The 24959-nt window shown below is 32.6% G+C and overlaps 2 protein-coding genes across 5 annotated transcripts; both read left to right on the forward strand.

Annotated features, from left to right (window-relative positions):
* The first annotated feature begins 437 nt into the window (after window positions 1-437).
* On the forward strand, window positions 438-3463 carry LOC8260147 (zinc finger AN1 and C2H2 domain-containing stress-associated protein 16). Its single transcript, XM_015725647.3, has 2 exons — window positions 438-969; window positions 1987-3463. The coding sequence occupies exons 1-2, from the start codon at window positions 871-873 to the stop codon at window positions 2752-2754; spliced, it is 867 nt and encodes a 288-aa protein (XP_015581133.1). The 5' UTR covers window positions 438-870; the 3' UTR covers window positions 2755-3463.
* Window positions 3464-5666: 2203 nt separating this feature from the next.
* Window positions 5667-19196, forward strand: LOC8260146 (protein SEMI-ROLLED LEAF 2). Of its 4 annotated transcripts, XM_048369672.1 has the most exons (20): window positions 5703-6025; window positions 6221-6587; window positions 7569-7643; window positions 8993-9108; window positions 9795-9909; window positions 10037-10165; window positions 10894-10941; window positions 12387-12598; window positions 12684-12880; window positions 13027-13319; window positions 13542-13691; window positions 13791-14207; window positions 15602-15751; window positions 16277-16352; window positions 16955-17079; window positions 17284-17481; window positions 17595-17699; window positions 17810-17935; window positions 18160-18354; window positions 18580-19196. In XM_048369672.1, the coding sequence occupies exons 2-20, from the start codon at window positions 6441-6443 to the stop codon at window positions 18742-18744; spliced, it is 3039 nt and encodes a 1012-aa protein (XP_048225629.1). In that variant the 5' UTR covers window positions 5703-6025; window positions 6221-6440; the 3' UTR covers window positions 18745-19196. The 4 variants fall into 4 exon arrangements, 1 of the variants encoding a protein (XP_048225629.1); XR_007214273.1 differs by lacking the exon at window positions 18580-19196 and having other exon boundaries at window positions 5667-6025; window positions 17600-17729; window positions 18160-18175; XR_007214271.1 differs by lacking the exon at window positions 18580-19196 and having other exon boundaries at window positions 5671-6025; window positions 17595-17729; window positions 18160-18175.
* The last annotated feature ends 5763 nt before the right edge of the window (window positions 19197-24959 follow it).

Raw genomic sequence — 24959 nt, forward strand, 5'->3', positions numbered from 1 at the left:
ATAAAGAAAAAAAAAAAAGAGTACAAGACATGTAGCAAGTATTATTATACAACATATACTAAAGTCAATGAGAGGTATCTAGTATAATAAAGGAGCCAATAAAAAGAAATCATAAGATAAAATCTCAAGTCACTCATTATAATCTAAATTCATTATTTTTTTTCTATTTTATCTGTTTAAATTTTTAAATTAAATTAGCCTTTATTTATTTATCATTGTATTACAAAAACCAAACAGAAACAACTGCCAAATGGCTTAATAAAACATGATATGCACAATAGAAAAATATTCCTCATACTTACCCACTCGACTCCCTCACCTATTCTCATAATTTTGAGAAGCTGGAAATCGATCACAAAGTCTTATCAATTATTAAGTACTTTTTATGTAAGTGATTTAGAGTATCTCGCTAGTCGAGTCGGGTCAATATTTATGCCCATGGTTGTCGATTGGTTTGTGTTTAAGCTTGCCTGATAATTAGCAGATCCTTGGTTTAGATGATGTTGGGCCCTCGTTAGCCCAAACCTTGGTCCAGAATGCATGTCTGAATTTGACTTCTCGCAGAAATACAGAAAACGAGTAGAAGGAAATTGGGGCGACTTCAGCAACGACTCTTTCACCGAACTTTCGATTCCACTGCACCCTCCCATTTCCTATATATCCGGACTTCATTATATTTACAAGAATTTAATTTTTTCTCGGACATTTAATTCCTGAATCTCGCAGGAAATCTCGGAAACAAAGAAAGTCAATTTCTTTCTGACAAAAAAAAGAAAAATAAAATCCTCTCTTCCTCTGCATATTTTGTTGATTAATTAATCTTTTTATCTGACAATTTAATCTCTTTTGGTGCTTGGATTTAGTATCCAAATGGGAACACCACAATTCCCAGATCTTGGTAAACATTGTACAAAAGAAGATTGCAGGCAGATCGATTTCTTGCCTTTTACTTGCGATCGTTGCCGCCAGGTGCCTACCAATACCATTATATTCTTTTTCAAATATTATGATATGGGTTTTGGTTTATGATTGTATTGGTTTTTTTTTCTTTTCTTTTTTTGGGTTAATTCTTGGATTGAGTTTGAATTTGAATTGGAAGAGATAAGCTGTTTAGATCATTTATTCTATCAGACCCACTTAGGACTTTTCAATTTGATACGCCGGCCTGAGAGGATGAGACCAGTACTGTTTGTTGTTTAGCTCAGTTGAATTATATTTAAAAGAATAGATATTGTTTAACTTGAGACTCGCGGACTGTATTAAGATCTTAAATTTTCTGTGCTTCATGGTTGATGATGCGTCAAGATTTGGTCTTTTAGGCCAGCGTATGCTTTTGAGTGTAATATGTGTAGTCATGCCTGTTTAAGAGAACCCTTGATATTTTCTGTAATATGCTAGAACTTTGTTTTTACTTTGGAATGTATTAAGTTACTTATACAGTTGTTGCTTAGTAGGATACTATTGTCACTTTCTTAATACCAATTTCTGTTGTGATCCTAAGGAAGATGATATTTCTTGGAGCAATGCTCACAGATTTCTTCTTGCTTATATGGTCTTATATTGTTAAAGCACATTCCGCTGCAAGTTACTGCTTTTGTTACACATAAGAAACACAGGTTCTCAATAGAATGAGTTTAGTAGTGTCACAAAACATAGGCTATTAATGTGTGTCACAAAGAATCTGTTGAAATAAGTTTGATTATGGCATTATATCCTATGCTAGCAAAGATTCATTCTTTATTGGAGTGTATTAGAAGCTGAAACTTGGATATATGAATATCACATTGCCAGATTGGTCATGTTTGTCTTATGAGTTATTACCACATCAAATCATGTTGTTGCAAGTGTGCTTGACATTTGATTTTTCTTTTTTTGGGGGGATCATATACTTTGGATGATTGTTCTTCCGTGGAACCATTGTCACGTTAAACTTTTCTTTAACTTGTTGATTTATGTTAACCATACACGTCCTGATAATTTTTGTAGGTGTTCTGTTTGGAGCATCGAAGCTATGCTAAACACGATTGCCCAAAAGCTGATAGCAAGGATGTCACTGTTGTCATTTGTCCATTATGCGCTAAAGGAGTCCGCCTAAATCCTGATGAAGACCCAAACCTTTCTTGGGAATCTCATGTTAATACTGAATGTGACCCATCAAATTATGAAAAAGTAACAAAGAAGAGAAAATGCCCTGTCCGAGGCTGTAGGGAGGTTCTTAGATTCTCAAATACAATCAAGTGCAGGGATTGCACCATTGACCATTGCTTGAAGCACCGATTTGGACCTGACCATGATTGTCCTGGGCCGAAGAAACCTGAGTTGGGTTTTCAATTTCTGAGTCTTTTAAATAGGAGTAAGAAGGAAGATTCAAAGCTTAACCAAACTCCAGCTGCATCTTCAACTAAGTGGAGTGCAGCCTTTAGAAATGCAGCTTCATCTGTTCGAGCCTCAGCAGAAGCAGGCATGACAAAATTAAGTAGTGAGATCAGCCAAGCTTGGCAGACTGCAACAAATGGAGCTGGCCCAAGTAGCAGTAACAGGCTAGAGGAAGAGTGTCCACAATGTCATGCCAGGTTTTCCTCAGTTACAACTCTAGTGGAGCATGTGCAGAAGCTGCACGAAAGGAATGGGAACCGGTCTCGTGTAATGAACTTGCCAGTAGATGTATGCCCCAAGTGCAGTAAAGGTTTTCGTGATCCTGTTGCACTTGTGGAGCATGTTGAGAGAGATCATGGAGGTACTTCAAAAGCTTAGAAAGTTTTGACAATCATAATGACAGTTCACTTCCAGATCAGTTATTATTGTATGTCATGAACTCAATTGTGGCTTGCTTTAATTTATTTGAGGCTGCAGAAGGGAAAATATTTTTTGATCATTAAATCAATATTTAGGGTTTTCAAACTGAAATTTCCAATTCAGAATGTTCATGTCAATAGTGTAAATTGATTACTGTCAAAGGAAACTTTCATTTTCTTAGGATCTGTTTTCTCCACCTGATTATTGTAGGCAATTAAATGATGTCTGGATTATTGTAATATTTGGACTTGGAAGTTGGATGCATTATGATATATCAAATTTTCTCTGCTGGTACTAGCTCCAATTTCCAAGTCTTGATCTGGTAAAGAACCTGAAAAGGCAAGATGGAGATTTGGGTTCAGGAAGGTATGCATGTAATAGGTTCTTGCCCTGGAGGCCAAATAATTGTGAGAGGGTAGCATTTGTCTAGGATCAGGAGTGGCAAGATCTGTAGCATATTGGATGTTCCTCCATACTCGAAAGCATCTGTTTATTGAATCTGCATTCTGCTAAGAAGCACCTAGAGTGGATAGAACTTGTGTCGGTCCAATTTAATCAATCTTTTCATGTAATCTTGCGGTGGAAATATAATATAAGTTTAATTGCTAAATAAATATTGTATTTTGTAATTGTTATCAAATCTAGTACGTAGTTTTTAAATTTTTCACTTCAATAGTTGATTTCACCTTTAGTATTAAGTAAATTTATTGACATGATGTGAACTTCGCGATAACATGGAAAAAAATAACATAGTTGATATTTTTATTATTAAAATATTATTATTTAAATACGGAGTCTATCACGTCAGTAAGTGCAAACTACTGAACTTTTTTGACAATTAAGCCTATAAAATAATGCATATTGCTGCTTGAATAAACATCCTAGACATGGGTGGTGTTGGAAACATGACACTGCCTGCTTAGTTATGAAGAGGGAATTGGGCAGTTGTTTTTAATAAAAGTGCCCTAAAACAGCTGTCCCCTTTCATTGATTTGTTTAATGGCCATTGATCTGTTTAATCATTTGTGGAGTTTGCTTGAAGGTATGGGATGCAATTTTTTCCATTTCTTTAATTAATCTTTGTGGCCTCCACTACTTATATTGTGCCTCTACTTCTTCATCTTCAGCCAAAAAGGCCTTTTATTGCTGCCAGATGCAATGCAATGCAAAGCTTTTTCTTTCTTCTTGTCAACTTTGAGCTACACAATGAAAATAACTTGAACATTACTACTGTGTGTGTTCCCCTTATGATGATTTAAATAAATTTAGGAATAATTACTCTGATGTTGTCTCAAATTTTTGCTTTAAATTTAACAAATCAGTACATGAACTTTTTTTTTCCTTGTAAATTAGTTTATTGAATTTGAAAATTGCGAATATTTTGATGCTTTTGCCCAAGAATCAAACGATAGTAAAATTAATTTGCTGAGAATGAAGTAAATCTCCAAAAAAAGCAGTAATATCTATCCATGTTTTAACTCATTTACCTTATATAAACACATGGATTTAGAAACTCTTAACTCATGCATCTTCTATTTCTTTATCTGCATTATTCTATCTTTTGATTTCTATTTTGTTCTCTTAAAAAATGGAAAAATGCTGTTGATGTATGCATTTTATGATAGGAAATGTGTGATATGAACATCATGGACGGGCCATATGGGAGGAGATTCATGACATGTGAGAGAGTGACTTTTGTTCCTATTGTATGTGGATTGATGGACTAATTTGTAAGAGACTAAATCAAAATAAAAATTGCAGAGCCTGACATACAACAAATAATGAAACTATTTGATTGTTTCCACATATTTTTCCTTTGAAATATAACCCATTGAATTTAGTAGAAATCGGTGGTAACTTCAGTAAAGGAAAGAGAATTTATGTATTTGGGGTAAATTACATAGATGGTCCCTCAAAATTTAGCTATGTATTATAATTATCTCTAAATTTAAATTTGTATCATTAAACCCTCTTTAACTTTTTAATTGGGATATAATTAAACTCTTTGTCATCAATTTTTATTTAATTGATGGATAAAAAACTGACGTGAAAAAATAGTGTGTAATTAAATAGAAAAATCCTACTCAATTTAATAATTATAAATCAGCTCCATATCAATTCAAATTATTAATCTCTACCTTTTAAAGAAAAAATAAAATCAAATGCTCTCTCTCTATTCATAGACCCGCAGCAGCCACTATTACCTTCAATACATCAATGGTTTCGACGTCGAAATTATTCTCGAAATGCTAGTTTACTATATCTAAAACTCTCACCTTAAATTCAATGATGCACATGCAAATGGTCTTCCCGCTATCACTTTCACCGACCGTAGACTTTTTTATAATTACTTCACTGATAAAGTCTAGTTGTGTTTCTTTCGGTGCGAAGAAAAGAGACAGAAAATTGAGTCACAACATTGAAAAAATGGGTTAGTTGCTAAGAGTAGATTGATGGATACTGAAAATAGAGGGTATGGTAGTGATAAAATGGGTTATGATGCAAATTCGAAACCCAAAATGTAACGTTGGAAAGGAGGGAAATTTGGTGAAAGTTTTCATCTTACACGCAATAAAAATAACAATTACAGGTCAAAGTTTAAATGTTTCTAAATCATACACTTTACTACCTTTATTAATCTTTTATTATTATTTAGTACCACTAAATTATTGTCCTAATAAAAGAAATCAAACGGCAAAAGGTAAACCTAAATAATCATAAATAAACTCTTAAAAAAAGGATTGCTGGCCTCCTATTGGACAATACAGCGAAAAGAGAAGACCGTTAAGTAACTGTCAAAAAAAGTGTGAAGAAGGGAGCACACGTTCACCGAGCAAACACGAATCACGTCACGTCCGTCACTAATTATTCATTAATTAAGATAAACAATACTAATAATCGAATAATTAAATCCTAAATGATACATTGGGTCCCACATACGTAGAATACCGGTTTTGTAACGGGTGGGAAAAATTCTCCATTGTATTTCTGGCATGGCGCCGGCTTCCATTGCAATTTTTAGACACCTACCAACTTCTTCTTCTTTTTTTTTTTTTTTTCTTTCTTCTGTTCTGAAATCTCTTTAAACAAACAAACAAATAAAAAAGAAAAAAAGCATTAAATATAGCGGTGCTAAAATAAAAGTGCTTGAAAATCGGTACAATTTTTCCTGCATGGCATAGAGCGGTTTCCAAGCCTCTGGTCAGCTCTTCTTGATTCTGATTCGGAGGTATCATCAATCTTTTTCTTCTTCTCAATTCTCTGGATTTTTTTTTCTTTAATTTCTTTTGTCAATTCTGCAATTCACATTGTTTTTGCCAGCTCATCATTTCAATTTTGAACTTTTTGATTTGAATTTATTTATTTTTAATTCGTAGTATTGATTTAATTTTTCTTTTCCTGTTTTGATGAATTCTTGTGTCAGTGATTGATTGATTGTTTGTGAAAAGGAGGAAATGTTAATGTTGATGGTTATTACAACAGGCTGGTAGTTGAAATTGGAAGAAGGCTGCAAATTTGAGATTGGACTCTTTCTTTCCCTTCTTAATGCCAAAACCTGACTCCGTGTTAGGTTTTTTCAGAAGGGAAAGAAAGGAGTATTTTTTACCAAAATCAATCTCAATTCGCTACCAATAATTTGGAAAATGAGCTTAATGTCTGGTGTGGTTTCGAGGCAAGTTTTGCCTGCATGTGGTAGCCTTTGTTTCTTTTGCCCTGCTATGAGGGCGAGGTCCCGACAGCCTATTAAGCGCTACAAGAAGCTCATTGCCAATATTTTTCCTCGAAATCCGGTTAGATTTCTGTCTTTTTACTGTTTCTTTTTTTTTTTTTCCCCTTTTGCATTTCTCTTTATGTTACGATAAGAAATTTTGCTAGTGTACTTGCTTGTTTTGTTGGTTAATTAGTTCTAATTTTTTATTGTACACATCATAGTGATGTAATACATATGACAGCCAGCTAAAAAATGCTCTCAAGTGTAGTATTACACTGATAAAAGAATTGAAATGAGCTCTCGTTGTAGTGTGTTGCTTAAGCACAGAAAAGATTGCCTTGCTTCATTTAATTTAGTGTTGAACTGAGGCATTTAACCTCGCTCCTTCTTTCAAGAGCTAGGACTTTGTGTGTTTTAATCTAACTGATATGTGCTTTATCAGCATAGCCAATCCCATTTAAACTCGAGATGGCCTCCATTTATTAATTTGAATTTACAATAGGCGAATTGTACAAGAACTTGTGATATGTGAGTGGAGGACTATTCTTCTAATTATGGAATGTAAGTTGGTGTGATTATCAGAAAGAAGGACCAATGGGCATCTTGAAAATGCAAATTTTTTGTGAATTGAGTTGAATTTCTGCAGCAGTAGAGAGCCGGAAAATAATATGAATCCAGAAGCTAACAGGTTCCCTGTTAGGGTTTTCATTTCTAGTACAAGTTGTTTTTCTTTCTCAGGACATAGCATCCTTCTTGGGAACTTTGATCTTCTCGCTGAATGTCGACCCTTTCTACTTTTATCTGCAACTCCATTTTGTAGGACTTATGTCTGCTTCTATTAGAATGACCTAATTTAGATTCCACATCACTTTTTGACTTCTCTTTTCAATTCATCAGAATTGGGATTTTCGCCATTATCTTTCTTCTTAATTTAAGCTGTTCCTGCTCAATAAATTTGATATCAAGCCTTAAATTGTAGCACAGTTTAACTTTCTTTGTTCAGCTTTGAAGTGAACATCTTATCTTCTGAATTCTGTGTTTGTGGAATATTAAATGGCAGGATGATGGGCCAAATGATCGGATGATTGGCAGACTATGCGAATATGCTGCTAAAAATCCTCTACGCATCCCAAAGGTACTGTTATTATTTTTCATTATTATTTTGTCTGGCAAAGCTTTTCGAAAGTTTCATTTGCATGCATAAGATGCTTTTAAACTGCAACCACATGTACACGTGTATGTTTATTTGAATATTTGAACTGATGACTGTTATAGTTGGCCTTAATATTAGAAATACTAGCTGTTAAGTTATCATCTATGTTCTAGCTCTTGGAGGCCAATGTGGTGAATTCATATCATAATTATTGAACTTTCTTTTCTTTGCTTATGAAACGAATGCTTGCTACACATTGTGCCTGCTTGAGATGTTCTTATACTGGCAATTAAGTTTTCTTTACTTTCAGCAATTTCTAAAAGCACTCATCAGGAATGCAGTTCATTGTCCCCTCCTCCACCCTATCTCCCCAATCTCTTTTCTATGGTTAGACTATGTAACATATTTCATATAACAAATGTTCACAATTTTTTTTCAAGATCATGGGCTTTAGAACCAAAATGATTCTGAAGTTCAAAGCAGTAAGCATTATTTGTGAAGTCGAGCTACAAGGCGAAGTCAATCACACAGAACACAGTGGAGCATAAATACTGTTGGAAAGTTAGTTTGTGTTTTGATGATTTAAAAATTGTTAATTATCTTATTAAATTTGTCACCTCAATGCGGATAGGGAATTATGAAGGATGTATTTTCTTTTCTTTAATTACATAGGAGATCATAATTGAAGAGATTACAAAGTTGAATGATGTGATGACAAAAATCAACATTGTTGTAATTTTTAGGTTGCTTGATTAAATTAGTGTTCTTTATCTAGAGTCATTACAGATTATTACTGTATATCAGCCTGATATGTATGGCAATGCAGATTGACTAGATATAAAGCATTCTCTGTTGGAGGTTCTTTTTTTTTTTTTTTTTTTTAGACCTTCTCCTTTGGTCCTTGTATCTTTATACTCTCTCTCTCTCTCTCTCTCTCTCTCGCTCTCTCTCCCCCTTCCCTTCCTCATGCAAGTTGTGTTTTTTTTTTTTTTTTTTTTTTTTCTGTTTTATTATTAGTTGATCTGTTGGATGTGGGTTGGTCAGTTAGACCTTCTCGGTGGTTATGCTCTCATGTTGATTTTTCTCCCCATACTCTCAGCTGGAATGCTAAAATTAAGAAATATGAAGGTTCTAGTTGATATTATCCATTAAATGTTTGCTTTTGCTGTTAATAGTAAGAGTTGTCTCGTTCTGTGCAGCTTTTTCTTTTCTTTCATTTTTTCATTCATTATATCACAGACCATTCAACAACCATTCAACAAATTGAAGTAAATGATTAAGAAATGTCAATTGTTGTTTTCTTAATGAAAAGCTGTCGATTTGGTGATCAGATCACAAATTCTCTTGAACAAAGGTGTTACAAAGAGCTGAGAAATGAGAACTTCCAGTCTGCTAAAATCGTGATGTGCATTTATAGGAAATTGTTGATTTCTTGTAGGGAGCAAATGTGAGTTCGTTTTCCTTTTTCCTGTTTTTGTTTCTTTTTGTATGTTGTATACATTTTGACTTGTAGCATGTCATTGTTAATCCAGTTGTTTAAAGACATTGTTGTGTAATGAATTCATTTGTTATTTGTTCTTCCTTTTCTTTCATTTAGGTTATGAAATTCATTTCTTATTTTTCCTTTTTCTTTCATCCTCTCTTGCTTTACCCTTATATTATATATTTTATTTTAAGGGATGGAGGTATGAGAATCCCTATTGATTATGTCATAGCTTTCATAGGTTTTGGAGTCAAAACTAGAAGGGATTTGACATATGCGAGAACTATTCTTACCCCTTTATATGTGGAAAGCACCAAAAGAGCCAAATATTAAAATTAAGTAATAAATCTCCATATAGAAGTCTTTCTGTTGTGTGATTTTGATGAACATGCAAGATTCAATAGATAGCCACCTAAAGTGTCCATATTTGTTAGAATATCTTCTTACTGTCAATGACCATGTTGAGACTGGCACGTTTAAGTAGACATGTGACTTTCTGCTCGAGTATGTTGCATATTAGAAGTTCAGAGTGGGGTTTCATTTTTATGCATGTTTAGTTATGCAAGCACACATGCTGAACAGTGTTTGCTCTCTGTTTTCCTCTTTCTCCCAATGTATGGCTGCTTTTGATATTTGGGACCATTTAATAGGCCTCTGTTTGCAAGTAGCTTGCTAAGCATTATGCATACTCTATTGGATCAAACACGGCAGGATGAGCTACAAATTGTAGGATGTGAGACTCTTTTTGACTTCGTAACTAATCAGGTTAGTGCTATCAGTGTCAGTTACAAACTTTTATGTTCAGCTTCAGGTACAAATTTTTTTTTTTCTTTTACCTTCTGATTCTCTCTTTCAGAAATTCAAGCTCATTTCATCTAAATGAATTTTGCAGAAGGATGGAACTTACTTGTTTAATTTAGAAGGGTTTATTCCTAAACTCTGTCAGTCAGCTCAAGAAGTGGGAGATGATGAAAGGGCAAAAAACCTACGTGCAGCAGCGTTGCAAGCTCTTTCTTCAATGGTATCTTTTTTAAGTCACTACAACTGCTTTCTCAAATACAGAATAGTGATCTTTCCAATATATATGCTTCTTACATTAACCCATGCTTGGTACACTCATCCAACCACCCTGTGAGTTTGTTATTCAGAAAAATGTGCGAAGTGCTATTTTGTTTTGATCAAAAGGTTTTTTTTTTCCTTTCTTGCAATTGTGATCTGCTGTATTTCTAGTCAGTACTGTGGATTTATTCTTTCCAATGAATTCTTCATTTCATTGTCGACAGAACGGTTACAACTATATAAAAATTGGATTTTTCTCTTTTTCAAGCAGTTCCTATCAATCTAATTCAACATGTCGCTTCTGGTGCATGGACAATTAGATGTGGAAACCATTGTAAGATTTAAGTGTTAGGTTGAGTGGGAATAGAGATCGCTTGGTGTACAGAAACTGCTTATTCTTGCTTCCACAAGTTTTTACTTTTCCTTTCTTTTCCTTTAAAAAAGTAAAAAGGACAAAAACTATGAAACTCGCTTAGTCGAATGTCATTTTGAATTCATATTACACTTTGGATATACTAACCTGCACTTTCATACTTTTTCTGCTTTAATCATTGATCACAGGTACCTTCTGAAACTATTAAAAAGATAGGAGAAACAATGTAGCTTTGACTGATATGTGCATGGTTCCACCATTCTTCTGACTCTTTTTTTTCATTCTAGTTCTGATTGAATCATTACCTTGATGTGCAGGTTTGGTTAATGGGTGAACACTCTCATATTTCAGTGGATTTTGACAGTGTAAGCGATTTTAACTTGCCTAATGAAATTTATCTGTTGCATAATGTTTTGCCTCTTGGTAACCTTTAATATTCTATCCAAGTCCTGATCTTGGGAATTATCTCCAAATCTATTTCATAAAATTTTTCAAGCAGGTTTGAAGTATTGTAATTTTAGCTTATGAATATTGGATTCACCATATAAGGATGGTGAACTTGGATTAACAATCTATAGGTTCAATGTGGCCCAATCCAAACAGCTTCACATATAAAGGCTAAAACAGCATTTACTGTGATTTTTAGACAAAGAGAAGGGAGGGAGAGAGAGAGAGAGAGAAAATAGGCCTGGGGCTCGGGTACCATAGGCCATTTATATATATAGAGAGAGAGAAGAAATTAGGGCAATCCATACACCTCCATATATTTCAGTCCTCTTTTAAAGTGATAGTGCTTCATGGTGTTTCTTTTGTTTTCTGTATCTTGTGATCAGCAGCCCACTCATAGTATAATTCTTTGACATTTGCTACTAAGTCTAATCTTCTTATTCTAATACTATAAATGGGTTTATTATAAATTTAATCTGTGTCCAATAACAGTGTCTATTTTGTTTGGCGAATCATAGTATCTGCTCAATAAATAGTTACATTAAATACAGAGTATTGACATCTTGAATGCTTTGATTTTATTTTTGGACAACTTAGTTATGTTTTTGTGAAATTATGGACTAGAGTAATTATACTTCTTTTTCTTAGAAGTATTTCCAAGTTACAGCTTGATACTTCAACTCCTTGTTTGCATCTGATGTGTTTCTCAAAGCCTGCTTTTGTTTGAATTGGCAAAATATAAACATCCTATTCCTTTTCTTGTGTGCCATATATATTATGTCAGTGATAGTCCATCAACTGCCCCATTACTTTTCTAAGTTAGCCTTTATTGTTAATTAAACAAGTCTTGCATGTTAATAATTTAAACTTGCTTCCTTTTGAACATTGGAAGAAATTAAGATGATTTAGAAGCATGAATGCTGAATCATCTTTAGCCAAAAAAACAGAGAGAAAAACTAGAACAAAACTCATGATTATTCTCAAAGTCCTGCATTTAGCAATAAAGTTTTTTGAAAAGAGGAAGCTGATGAAATAGTGTGCAAAATGAGTCATGTAAGATGGCCTCTTTGGACTTCAGAAAGCATTTTATACAAGTGCATTGACCTGCAATTTTCATATTTTATATTTTCTTCAAGATATGCACCAAAAAAGTGGACCAAAGAAGAAATTTTGTTTATGAGAAATATCATTGAAGTGGCTTATGTTAGCATTCTAGAACAAGTATATCGAATGCATGCTTCATTTATTTTTCTTCTTCCATAGATATATGGAATCTGATATCTTTCAGTGCTCAATAATTTTTATGTGGATGAAGAATAAAAGTTGCTTAATTTATGGCTATACATTCTATTCCACTGAACAGATTGTTTCAGTTATCTTGGAAAACTATGGAGGTTGTAAGAAAAATTCAGGGAACCTTGAAATCAACAAGCAAGGTCCTCAGAATAGGTGGGTAGAAGAAGTACTCAAAAATGAGGGTCATGTGATTCATGTCAGTCTTCCGCCAGAGTTCATTACAACTGTTCCTTCTTGGAGGACAGTTGTAAATGAAAAAGGAGAAGTAAATGTGACAGCGTAATTTCTTGGCTCAATATTCTCTGGACATATATGTTGTTTGAGTCATCTGCTTTAAGATTTTGATCATCCTCTTACTTGGCAGTGAGAATGCACGGGATCCTTGCTTTTGGTCTAGGGTTTGCCTGCATAACATGGCCCAGCTAGGGAAGGAGGCCACAAACATTCGCCGTGTACTGGAATCTTTGTTCCGTTACTTCGATAATGCAAATTTATGGTGTCCTGAATATGGTCTGGCCTTCACAGTGTTAAAGGACATGCAATTCTTGATGGATGATTCTGGTGCTTAAGGAATCTCTTACTTTTACTTCACATTCCAGAGTTCTCTTTTTTACTCTAAAGCATGCTATTTTTGTTCTTTTATTCTTGTTTTAGCTTGATAATTAACTAATCCTCCCTTCCCAATTTCTTTTGTTTTATCTATTAAGGGCAAAATACACATATTCTGCTGTCTACATTGATTAAGCATCTTGATCACAAAAACGTCCTTCAACAATCCAAGATGCAGCTTGACATTGTTGAGGTTACCACTTCTCTTGCTCAACATGCCAAGGTTGAGCCTTCTGTAGCAATAATTGGTGCAGTAAGTGATGTCATGAGGCATTGGCGGAAAAGCATTCACTGTTCATTTGATAATGCAAAATTGGGAGCTGACGTGAAAAGTTGGAACAACAACTTTAGCGAAGCAGTGGATAAATGTCTTGTGGAACTATCATATAAGGTGCGCTCATATCCATTAGTGTTTGGATCAAAATGATACCTAAAATATTTAATTGCTTATGAGTTCTGATTTGGAATATGAATCGGGATTCTTCTTTAGGCTTTTGAATCGATTTCCTGATTTATTTATCTCAATGCATATTGTCTAGATGCAAATCTTTTGCTGGTGTGTCTAGTTATGCCCGGATTTAAATAGATAAATATGGATGCTTTTGGTAAACAGGTTGGAGATGCAGGCCCAATTCTTGATGTTATGGCTGTGATGTTGGAGAACATCTCTGCTATTACAGTTATAGGCAGAACAATGATATCTGCTGTTTATCGTACTGCTCAAATTGCAGCTTCCATACCAAATTTATCATATCAAAACAAGGTAAACAGGAAAAATTGTGTATCTTTTTATTATTGAAGAGTACAATGCCTGTTTTTACTTTTGTAGCTGGATTTGGTACATATTTCTTCTTTGTTTCAGGCATTCCCTGAGGCATTATTTCATCAGTTACTCCCAGCTATGGTGCATCCTGACCTTGAAATACGACTTGGAGCTCACCGCATCTTTTCTGTTGTACTAGTGCCATCTTCAATTTCCCCTCGTCCATCCTCAACCAGTTTTGAGGCAAAAAAAGGGTTAGATCTTCGAACGCTCTCAAGAACTGTCTCTGTCTTTTCTTCCTCAGCTGCCCTATTTGAGAATTTAAGGAAGGAGAAACCTTCCATTATGGAAGATGCCTGCCAAGACAAGAAAGAAAATGTTGTTAACGAGGGTGAACAAATCAGGAATGGGATGGTTGACAATTTGAAGTTCTCAAACAGTCAAGCCTACAGTAAAAATTCTTCTGCACCTTTAGCCACAAATGAAAATTCTATGGGTGGTTCAAATAAGGAAACAGTAAGTTGTGGCAATGCCATCACCATTTAAATTCTATCTATTGATGTATAATCCCTAGGTTACCACACTGTAAATAATTTAAGTTTACTGAAACTAAACATGCCTGTGTAACTTTAATAGTCATAAAAAAAAGATAAAATATCCTAAATAGAATTACTTATTAGGTTTCCTTCAATTGAAAGAAGACTGGGAGTTGTTGAGGTGCCCTTTTTCCAAGGCTAGGAATGGGTTATGGTTAAGAGTTGTTTAACTCTGTGGCTTTGTGGAGGTATCTAAACTTCATCAGTTAGTTTTTAAACCGTTCCCCAGTTAGACTATGTAATGTCGTTTGAAATGATACATGATGGCACCTACTTAAATTTTAGTGGGTGTTACAGAAGCTGTCATAATTGTGTCCTTTAATAATTGATGAACAAGGCTTGAGCTTATCTTCAGCTCTCATTTGCTTAATGAGCTATTATGAGTTAGGTAAAACTCAGCTCCTTGAGGGTTGCAAGTGGATATATATAGACTGCGAGTAAGCTCGTGATGGACTAAAAAGTGATACGTGTTTGATATATAGTTTAATTTCATGTTTATTGATGTTTTCTTGTGCAGAACCTATCCATAATAGAAATAAAGTGCTTATGTAAAATAATTATTAGGAGAAAATTATATAAAATATTTAATACCATGTTATGTGTAATATGATATACTGCAAGTTGTGCATTATATCACACAGCAACATAAAAAGGACAAGTATTGCTAACGTGTTCTAATTCATAAAGAATAATCTAGGAGTTTGTAGTTTTTTTATAAATTTAGTTAGTGATTTGTTTATAGCTTTTGACTTGAGAGTTCCTACAAATTAGCTTATATTACATAAAAGATGGTTTTAATAGGGAAACAAATGAACTTTAACTCTTATCAGCTGAACCAAAAGCAAGATCTTCTTACTTATGAATCTTGTTTGAATCATTTGTCAGTATTAATCAGAAAATTCAATTGTTGATTGAAACTGATTTGGCTAAGTGCTAAAGATGACTCATTTAATGAAGAGGCTAAATTGAGTTAGACTGGATTTGGTTCCAATCAACTTGTTTAGCAAAGCTTAGCTCATATTTTATAATCTAGTGAAGCTTGAACATACAAAAAGTCGGAACTTTGGCGATTTCCTTCCTTTGGCCTTCAATTGGAAGAGAAAGATTGGGCCAAATTGGGCCCTAGCTTTATACATCATGCTGTCTGGAAATCAGTAATAGTTTTGTCTGCACCACATTATTGCTCCTATTTGGTGCATGATAATAAGTTGAGTGTTGTGAATGATTAGTCTACAATTGGTTCTTATTTATAAACTGGTTCTAGTTTAGTTAGTCATTGGAATTTACATGAATCTCCTCTTTACTGAACCTCAGGAGGCTGGTTCTCTAAGGCTGAGTAGTCATCAGATTAGTCTCTTGCTATCATCAATCTGGGCACAGTCTATTTATCCTGCAAATACCCCTGAAAACTATGAAGCAATTGCTCATACATATGGCCTGGTATTGCTGTTCTCTCGAGCCAAGGTAATGATTTAATTGATTTTACATGATAAAAGTCTTTGGTTGGCCTTTTAAAGGAATTGTATTCTAATTATGTTTATTGTCTGTACTTAGTCTATAAGCAAGTTATATCTCTATATATATAGGATGATAGGAAACTAATGCAAAAAAGTTTTATTTTAGTTAAAAGATCAACTTATTCAGCTGATGCTTTCTTTCCTTTTTCATTCTTTCACTTTTAACAGCTAAGTTTGTGCTCCATTTTTCATAGTTGTTCTTGCTGCATTGTAACTTTTAATAGCTACAACATATGACTATGTTATGGTGTAATTTAGTTTGAAAGGTTGAAATACCAGCTATAATAATGTAATCCTGTCTGATAAGATTATAGTGATAAGCAATACAAATTCAGACTTAAAATACTTGAATGCGCCTTCTACAAAATGTTTCTCATAAAGTTTCAGAAGCTGATCAAGCCCTATCTTCTACTCCTTTGTCCTCTTTTTGGAGTTGCCTTTTCATTCTGTTATAATTTATATTTTGTCACAGAATTCCAGTCACGAGTCTTTGATTCGAAGCTTTCAGCTTGCATTTTCCTTGAGAAATGTTGCTCTTAATGAAAGAGGTAATTCCCCAAAGTCTTATTTAAGCAATCATGTAGCTTTCATGTTCAATTTTTGGATATAAACTAGTTGATGGATCTTTTGAGGCATAATTTTTGTGCATGATTACAATAAGTTATCTGTACTAACTTAGTGAGTAGAAAACATTAAAAGAAACCAGAAACCAAATAGAAAATTGCAAGCAGTACATAATGCAGTTACTAATTTTCATATGTACAGTAAACTTATACAATAATCTTTATGGCAAGAACAAATATCATGCTCCCACCCCCCAAAACAAATCTCCCTATGAGAAATAACAACTGTTTATGATTTCCTGATAGCTACTATATTTATAATTAACTAATCTGTACAAGCTTTTAAAGTTCATTAAGTGCATGGCATCTATTTCCTGCAAATTTCATCTTGCTGATTCAAAGTCTAACATTTTTAGTCTTTGTTTCACACGCTCGCCCACAAACACACACACACACACACAAGCAAAAATACCTGTATGCTTGCCGACATTCATAAAGCTGGATCTTTAAAATTTCTAATTTCTAGACAAAGCTTTTATTTGCATAGCCAATTCTGCAATTCACAACATTTTTCTACTTCTTTGCAGGGTCACTCCCACCATCACGTCGTAGATCCCTCTTTACCTTGGCAACTTCCATGATTCTCTTTTCATCAAAAGCATATGATATTGCTCCACTTGTTCATTGTGCTGTGGTACTTGCAGAAAAACTGGTATGTGAATTATTGCCTGTGAAATTGACATGGTTTTATATTGTAAGCATCTATTGAGCAGCTGCTATGAAGTTTCTATGTCCAGGACTTTTATCTTTAATCTTTAACAAGCAAAGAGCAAAGTCTTTTAAGTGCTTTCATCTGTATTCTGTTAGAGAATACCAACTTTACACTTGACTTGACATGGATTTATTCTTGAATCAGGTTGATCCATTTCTACAATTGGTAGAGCATAGGAAGTTAAAGGCTGTTACCAATAGACCTGACCACCCGATAAATATTTATGGATCCAAGGAGGATGATGATTCAGCTCTGAAATTTCTGTCAGAAATAGACATTACAGGAGAGCAAAGCAGGGAATTCTTTGTTGCCGAGATAGTGAAAAGCTTCAATTTTCCAGATGTAAAGCCTTATTTCAATTCCTCTAGTATTCTAAGCCCCTTTTAATAAGTTTTACACATAATGGTTTACATGTGTTGGTAGTTGGTAGTGAATATTAATGACCTCTTCTGCAGTCTAGATTGTCAGTTGTGCAAGAGCATCTTCTCAATGAATTTGTACCTGATGATGTGTGTCCATTGGGAGGCCAGTTTATGGATGCTCTTCTTCAAGCAGATCAGGTTGATTGAAAAAATAGTTCTATTACAGAGGTCATTGCCCTCCATTGTTTCTCTTTTCTATTCTAACTAATGCTTGGTACTGAAATGGCTCTATTGGTATTGTTATGCAGGGTGCTCCAATTGTAACAATAGATGAAGATGCTTTTCTAGATTCCTTAGACAGTCACACCAAATCTTATAAGGAGTCGGCCGTTCAAGACCACAAACTACTGAGCGTCAATCAACTTATGGAATCAGTATGTTGCTCATCCATATCATGTTCTTAACTGTTTACTTTTAGAAGTACAAAGAGGCTTTTGCGAGTCTTGCAAGATTCATATTAAGAATTGGTGTCTCATAACCAGATTAATGATAGCATGACGGTGCTACCCACTCTGGTCTTCCTTATTATAACTCTCTCAGAAATTTGCAAACAAAATTATGAAAATCACAATTCTGATAACATGCATCATCTAAACAGGTCTTGGATGCAGCACATCAAGTTGGAAGAATGTCTGTAACTGCACCTGATGTGCCTTACAAGGAAATGGCCCTTCACTGCGAGACACTTTTAATGGGAAAGCAAAAAAAGATGTCTAATGTGATAAATGCCCAAATGAAGCAGGATATTTTGGTTAATATCACTCAACAGAATCATAACGAGGAAGTGAAGAAGGTGGATCTCTTGCTCTCATGTTTTTGTCAAATGTGGTGTTTTCTTACTGCACAAAAACTCACGACATTGCTACTTGCACATACTTGTATATGTATAATATATATGGCTTTGAATGCGTTGTCATGCACTAGCAGCACAACTAGCTAACTTTCTGAAAAGCCCTTCTCAGGCTTGCGTTGCCTATACCTTGTGAAATGCGTTTAATTTGCCTAACTGAAATTGCAGGCTGGAGATCCTTTCATTGACCAGAATTTCACTGCAAACCCACAAAAACTATCCATCGGGGCTATTCCAATTCAATGCGCAACAGAATATCAACACCATCCTAACTTCTTCAGACTACCAGCATCAAGCCCGTATGATCACTTCCTAAAAGCTGCTGGTTGCTGATCCTAATGAAGAATGAGAATTATGGTTTTCCTCAGCTAGATAAGAAACTTGCTTTACTCAAGTCGAGAACAGTTCAAACTTCGTAGGCCTTGCAGCCACAAGAAACTGATGTTTTCTCAACATAGGTCTGTCGTATGTTAGAAGAGTCAGAGACACGAACAAGATCGGTTGAGTTTGTTTTTCTCATGTCATTCCTTAATTCTTTTAACCTTTCTTGTCTGGCTGTGCAAGATTTTGTGCAGTGACTCTCCCCCATTTGTTTCTTTGCTGGTGATCGGAAGTTTTTCAACATGTATACTGGACTCAATTCCTTTCAATATGTAAAGAAAAATGATATGATTATATATATGTATATATATATTCTTTCCATCAACAATGGGGTAGATAGATTCGTGTAAATTTCGGACCTGTGATCATATAATAGTAAAGATAATGGGATATGGGTTGTATTATTCTACATGTTATAGAAGAAAATTGGAGAAATTTTGTTGCTGGATGGATGATAGTTTCTTCTACACGTGTAGACATCATAGTTTTTGTGTTTGTATTTCTTTTCTTGAAAATAAAAACATGGATTTGTGATGCATGAGAATCAAACCCTTCTTATATTAATTTTATGAAAGCTCAGTTTGGGGCTATGGAAAGTGGTTCCTTTTTAAATCCATTGACGCTCTATTAAGCTTTGAACTTTTCTTCTAAAGGAAAAGAAAAACAAACGGACTTCAATATTTTTCTAATTCAGGCAAATTCTAAATATATTTCGAATTAAATCTTAGCCACTTTCTTTTTTCCCTCTTCTTTAATGAAATAATTATAAAAATGGTATAAATTTATTAATATTTGATAATTTAATATTTTTTTAATGTACAAAACTGAAAATTATTAATATTTTTAAATTTTTAAAAATTATAATTTAATATGAAACCATAAATTATTAATATTTAAGTGTATGGAACTGTAACCTATATAAAAAAAGTTGGATAATTACCAAAATGGTATATGAACTTATTAAAATTTAAATTTTAAAAGTTTAAACATTTTATTGTCAAATCTTAATAAGTTTAAACACTACTTTTATAATTTTTTTTTTTTAATTAAATTTTTTTTTTGGTTAATAGTTTTAATAAATAATTAATAGTTTTTCTTAGGAGTTTTATGGTCTTTCATTATGGAAGTGTTGAGTTCTCTTTCTATATAAATTTAATAGTTCTCAATTATAGAGGTGTCGAGTTCTCCTTCTATGAAAGTAGTAAAAAGAAAAAAATATTAAATTTGATATTTAAACAATCAGATTTGTTAAAGACACATATAAAGTTAATATGTTGCTTAGTGTCACCGAATGAAGTATTTTTTTCATAAAATTATAATCTACTGCTATATGATCACGATTGATAATTATTAAGATTAAAATGTAATTTTTGATGTTTGATATTTATTCTTATTTTTTATATTAAGATATATATTTATTAATTCTCATTAATGAAATATCCATATTTTTAAGAAAAAAATTTAAGCAGAATAAAATTAAATAAAACATCACCTCTTATTTTTCTTTTTTCTGTTTTCTTTATTGAAATGATAAAAAAAACACTCATTTGTCAAATTTTAAAAAATTCGAACACTAATAATGTCTTGTACGAGGACATTTCATATTTCCTGTGGCACATTAGCTTCAGCACAAATTGTTATTTTTTCTCTTTCGCATACGAAGTTGCAATTGCAAACAAGGAATGGTGTGGGGAAACTGACAAGAAATTCCAAGCACCTGTGGATGATGAATCCAATCATTCGTCGGGATTCCATTTGTGAAGTCTCCTGAATCTTAAGTGGAGTTTCAGCTTCGGATCTGTTAAATTTTTCACTGGATCCTTTATGGGTAATGGTTTTAATACTTACTTGGACTGTTAGCTGATCTGGGATCTTTGTTTTCTTTATATTTGAACATCCTTCCTGGATCGTATGCCTTTGTTTTCCAAATGCCAATATCTTTTATAAGTAAAAAAATACATTTCACTAAATAGTCTATTTTGCATTTATGTTTTATTATAATTACATATATAATATCTTTTAATATATATATATATATAATATCTTTTAATATATATTTTAATTTGATTAGGATTTGAAGTTGAACTCTTTCTGCCTTCATCCGTAAATATAAAAAAGAAAATATTTATTCTGTCGGAGCTGATTGATGGAAATTACGGAACTCGTCCCGCCCGCCTGCCATAAGGAATGATTGATTGGTGGAGACAGACAAATGAACAAACTTTGTTTTCTTTGTGGGAATAAAGTTCTGCTTTATATATTTCTTTTTCAAACTCCTTTTGTGGATGCAGCAGGCAGCAGCACATGCCATTATGAAGAGGAATTCTTAAGATGTAAATATTGAACCCTGTTGATAGTGAAATAATGTTTGCATTCTTTTATTTGCAAAGGGTCCTTAGCAACAATCATCAAGAATGCCACTGATTATAGATTATGAAATTCACACTCTCTTAACAGTAACAGAAAAGGAAATACCAGACCCACAGTGAACTTCCTAAAGATCTTACAAACATCTGAAGGCCTAACAATCATCCAGTTATACTTGTGAGGATCCCATTTGAGCTACTCTGGATTAGAAAAAGTTGTAGGCAATCATCCACTTCTTTTTCATTTTTTAATTCTCAATTTTTTAGCTGTTTGTGAAAATTGTTAATTAAGAAGTTCCAGGGAACAGAAAGATAAAGGGTGTCAGCTACCTACCTCTTCTGTGCTTTGACAGAATTACCAACTCACTCGTTTACTGCTATTTTCAGGACTGTTCTTTGAATCATAAATTGAAAATAATAATAATAATATGTTTGTTCAATCCATAAGAACACAAGTAAAAGATAGATGCAAATCATGCATTTCTGATGCAGAAATTCACCAGGTTCAATATGTTGAATTTTCAGAACACAGAACAGACAAAGAGATGATCAATAAGATAGTAGCAAAAGAAGGGACAGAAAACCCTGGACAAAAGTTCATTTCTTCTCATAAATATTTCACCAGTAGAGGCTGCTTATATAGCAGCAACTACAAAAGCAAAACAACAAAAATAAACATCAAACTTGAAGTGGACAAAATTCCAGGGTTTCTAAGGACTTGCACACATTTACACCTAACATAAAGTTTTCAGAATCAATAAAAAATATGGCTGCTATTGTTAGCTCCAAAGTACCATGAAAAATTATATCTCAACGCTTCAACCCTTTTTTTTCTTTTAATCTTTTTCTAAACAAGTGGTGTCAAGCAAGAGAAACCACAGCGGATCCTCAACCTCAATATTACGGGAAGATGCAAAGATTAATTGCTCCCTGTTAATATTATCAGATCACAAGGTTGACCCTTGTGCTTAAGCTAAGAACCTCATGTATCATTGGCTAAGAAACCGCACTACTCGAGTATATCTTGCCAAGAGATAGAATCAGTTGCATGAAGCGGAAGTGGAAGTGGAAAATGTGACAAGAGACAGTATGGTACGGAGATACAGAATGAAGTGCTAGAAAAACGTCATATATTTATAGATTTATTTATGAATTTATTTATTTATACAAACACTTTAATAATATTAATATTAGTAATTCAGAAAAATAATTATACAATAAGAAAAAGTTGAAAATCACATGTAATTAGAAAGATAAATAAATTAAAAATTCTTCTTAAAGTAGAATATTTAATTAAATAGAAAAAAATATCATCTCTAAAAGAAAAAGATCGAAAATCAATGTCAAAGTAGAAAATCTAATTAAATAGGAGTTCTTTTAAGAGTTTCTAAAAATAAATATAAATAAATAAATAAATGTCTCTTAAAGTTTTTAAAATATATCTAAAATTTTTCAAAAAACTTTAATTTTTGAATCATGTCTGACGCGTAAATATACTCTATTCTCTTTTTTATTTTATACAACTCTTATTATTCCAATAGATATTTAAGAGGATATATGCAATTAATACTTTTATCAATCTTTTTTAAATAAGTTACTTTTAATATCGGAGTTTATAGACTTTTGTTGATGTATATTGATCATCACTAACTATTATTTCTATATTAATCAATCATTTAAAAATTAAATTAATCGTTATATATTTATTGTTTTTTTTTCTTACGTTTACTAAGCATTGTTCCATATAATATTATCTGCAACTTCATACACAAATAATAAATTTTATATTATTATTGTGTTAAATTCAAATCTACTTAAACTTTCTTCCTCATAATATGAATACTATTATTTTGTCAAGATCAATAATATCGTTCCAAAAAGAAATGGTTATATCATAATTTATTTTTAATTAAATCACTAAGTGTATGTTCATATCCGTTGTATTGTGTGCATTACTTATTCGATGAATACCTAAATCAACAACAATATCTCCTATCAATATAAACAATTATCAAAATGATATTTCTAGTAAAACCTACAAGTTCATGGTTGGGTTGCTTACTCAAAACAATCCTTTAAAAATTACTAACTTTTCACTTGAAATTCATATTTGTATTAGGGCTTTTCTTAAAATCAAATTAAATACTCTTGGTGAATTACTTTTTTATTTGTATTTGTGAGTTCAAGAAAATATTATTAGTGAATAATTTTTAGATTTTATGTTTTAATCGATCTATTTTTCTTTTTAAGATGGAGAATATAATGAAGAAGAATAATGATATTAGTGCAAGATAATTTAAGAAGAAAAAAAAATTAGAATAATTTTTTTTTTTTAAATCTTAAAGGAAAGTGAAAGAAAAATTTTGAGATTTTTTATTTATACTACTATATAAAAAGTCATTCAAAGTATATAAATGTCTATATTTATAACATTCAATGGCTTTTTTAATACCAATTTACTTTTACAACCTTTACAAAAGTTGTAATTGAATGTTCTATAAATTCTATAAACTTTTTAGGGATAAATACAAAAAAAAGACATGTGATTTTACTATTTTACAACTTTGAGTATTTAATTTTTTCCAAACAAATAGAAATATATAGGAGTCTCGATTCGCAAGAATTTAAACACTTTTACTCTGATCAAACATCATTATCATGTTGTTTTTATTTAATAATGTGAGTTTGGTGCTTAATAACTCCTAATTTCATTGTTTGACCATTGATGTCTCAAACTTAATACTCACAAGTATACGAACCGAATGATAGTGCAGGCAAATTTATTATGAGATCGATCGCACAAGAAATTATAGAGCATATATTATAAAGACCAACTATTTCATAAAAAATACTAAAAATAAATCTAAACACTCTAATCCAATGTTTGAGAAAAGTTTAAAAGTTTATAAAAGAAATTAAACAAATCAGAAAATAAATATGCAAATGGAATGATTAATATAAACTATATGATAAAATAGCATTTAGTCTAGCTTATATTTAATAATCTCTTATTTTTCTTTAATTCCAAATATAATGAATGAGATGGTGATATGCCTTTTTCCTAAGTCACTCAAGCTAATGATGCAACCTAGATTTCTTTTATAGATTAAAGTAAAGATGGTGTTTCTAATACTTTTAACCTTAAGATTTTCATAATAAATATTACTATTAAATTAATATGATAGTCAATCAACAATAATAGATGAAACTAATACAAGTATGAAAGTAAAAAAAGCATTTATTAAACTCATAATAAATAGAGTTCATACATAAGTAAAAAGATAAAGTAAACACTTATAGTACTTAGCCTAACATATTTAATCCAATGGTCATCGTAATAAAATAGAAAGACATAAGAAATAATAAACAGAAAATTAAAACTCCCTCAAAATTCAGAAGTTCTTCAAGGAATGAAGAAGATTGATCATCACTCTCCACGTCCTGAAAAGCTTCTTTGATCCTTGAAAGAATAATGCAAAGCTAACTAAGAGTTGTAGAAGATGAATGTAAAGAATTCACGGAGACAAGAATAATAGATCCTTCTTTTCTTTTTTGTTGTTTTATTGATCTTCACTTCTTATAGAGATTTTTTTTGCGGAATCCTTCTCTAAGCACAACTGTACTATAATTATCCTCTTAACTATCCTAAACAAAATAAATAACTTAAAAGATTTTTATCATTAATTACATAGTAATTAATTAATTTTTCTTTGTGGACCTTCATATATTTGGCTGGACCTACAAAAATTAGAAGTCCACGTGTCTTTTTTTAAGCCTTCACAGCAGCAGTGCAATTAAAGT

The sequence above is a fragment of the Ricinus communis genome, chromosome 10, assembly GCF_019578655.1.
Source record: "Ricinus communis isolate WT05 ecotype wild-type chromosome 10, ASM1957865v1, whole genome shotgun sequence".
Taxonomy (NCBI): domain Eukaryota; kingdom Viridiplantae; phylum Streptophyta; class Magnoliopsida; order Malpighiales; family Euphorbiaceae; genus Ricinus; species Ricinus communis.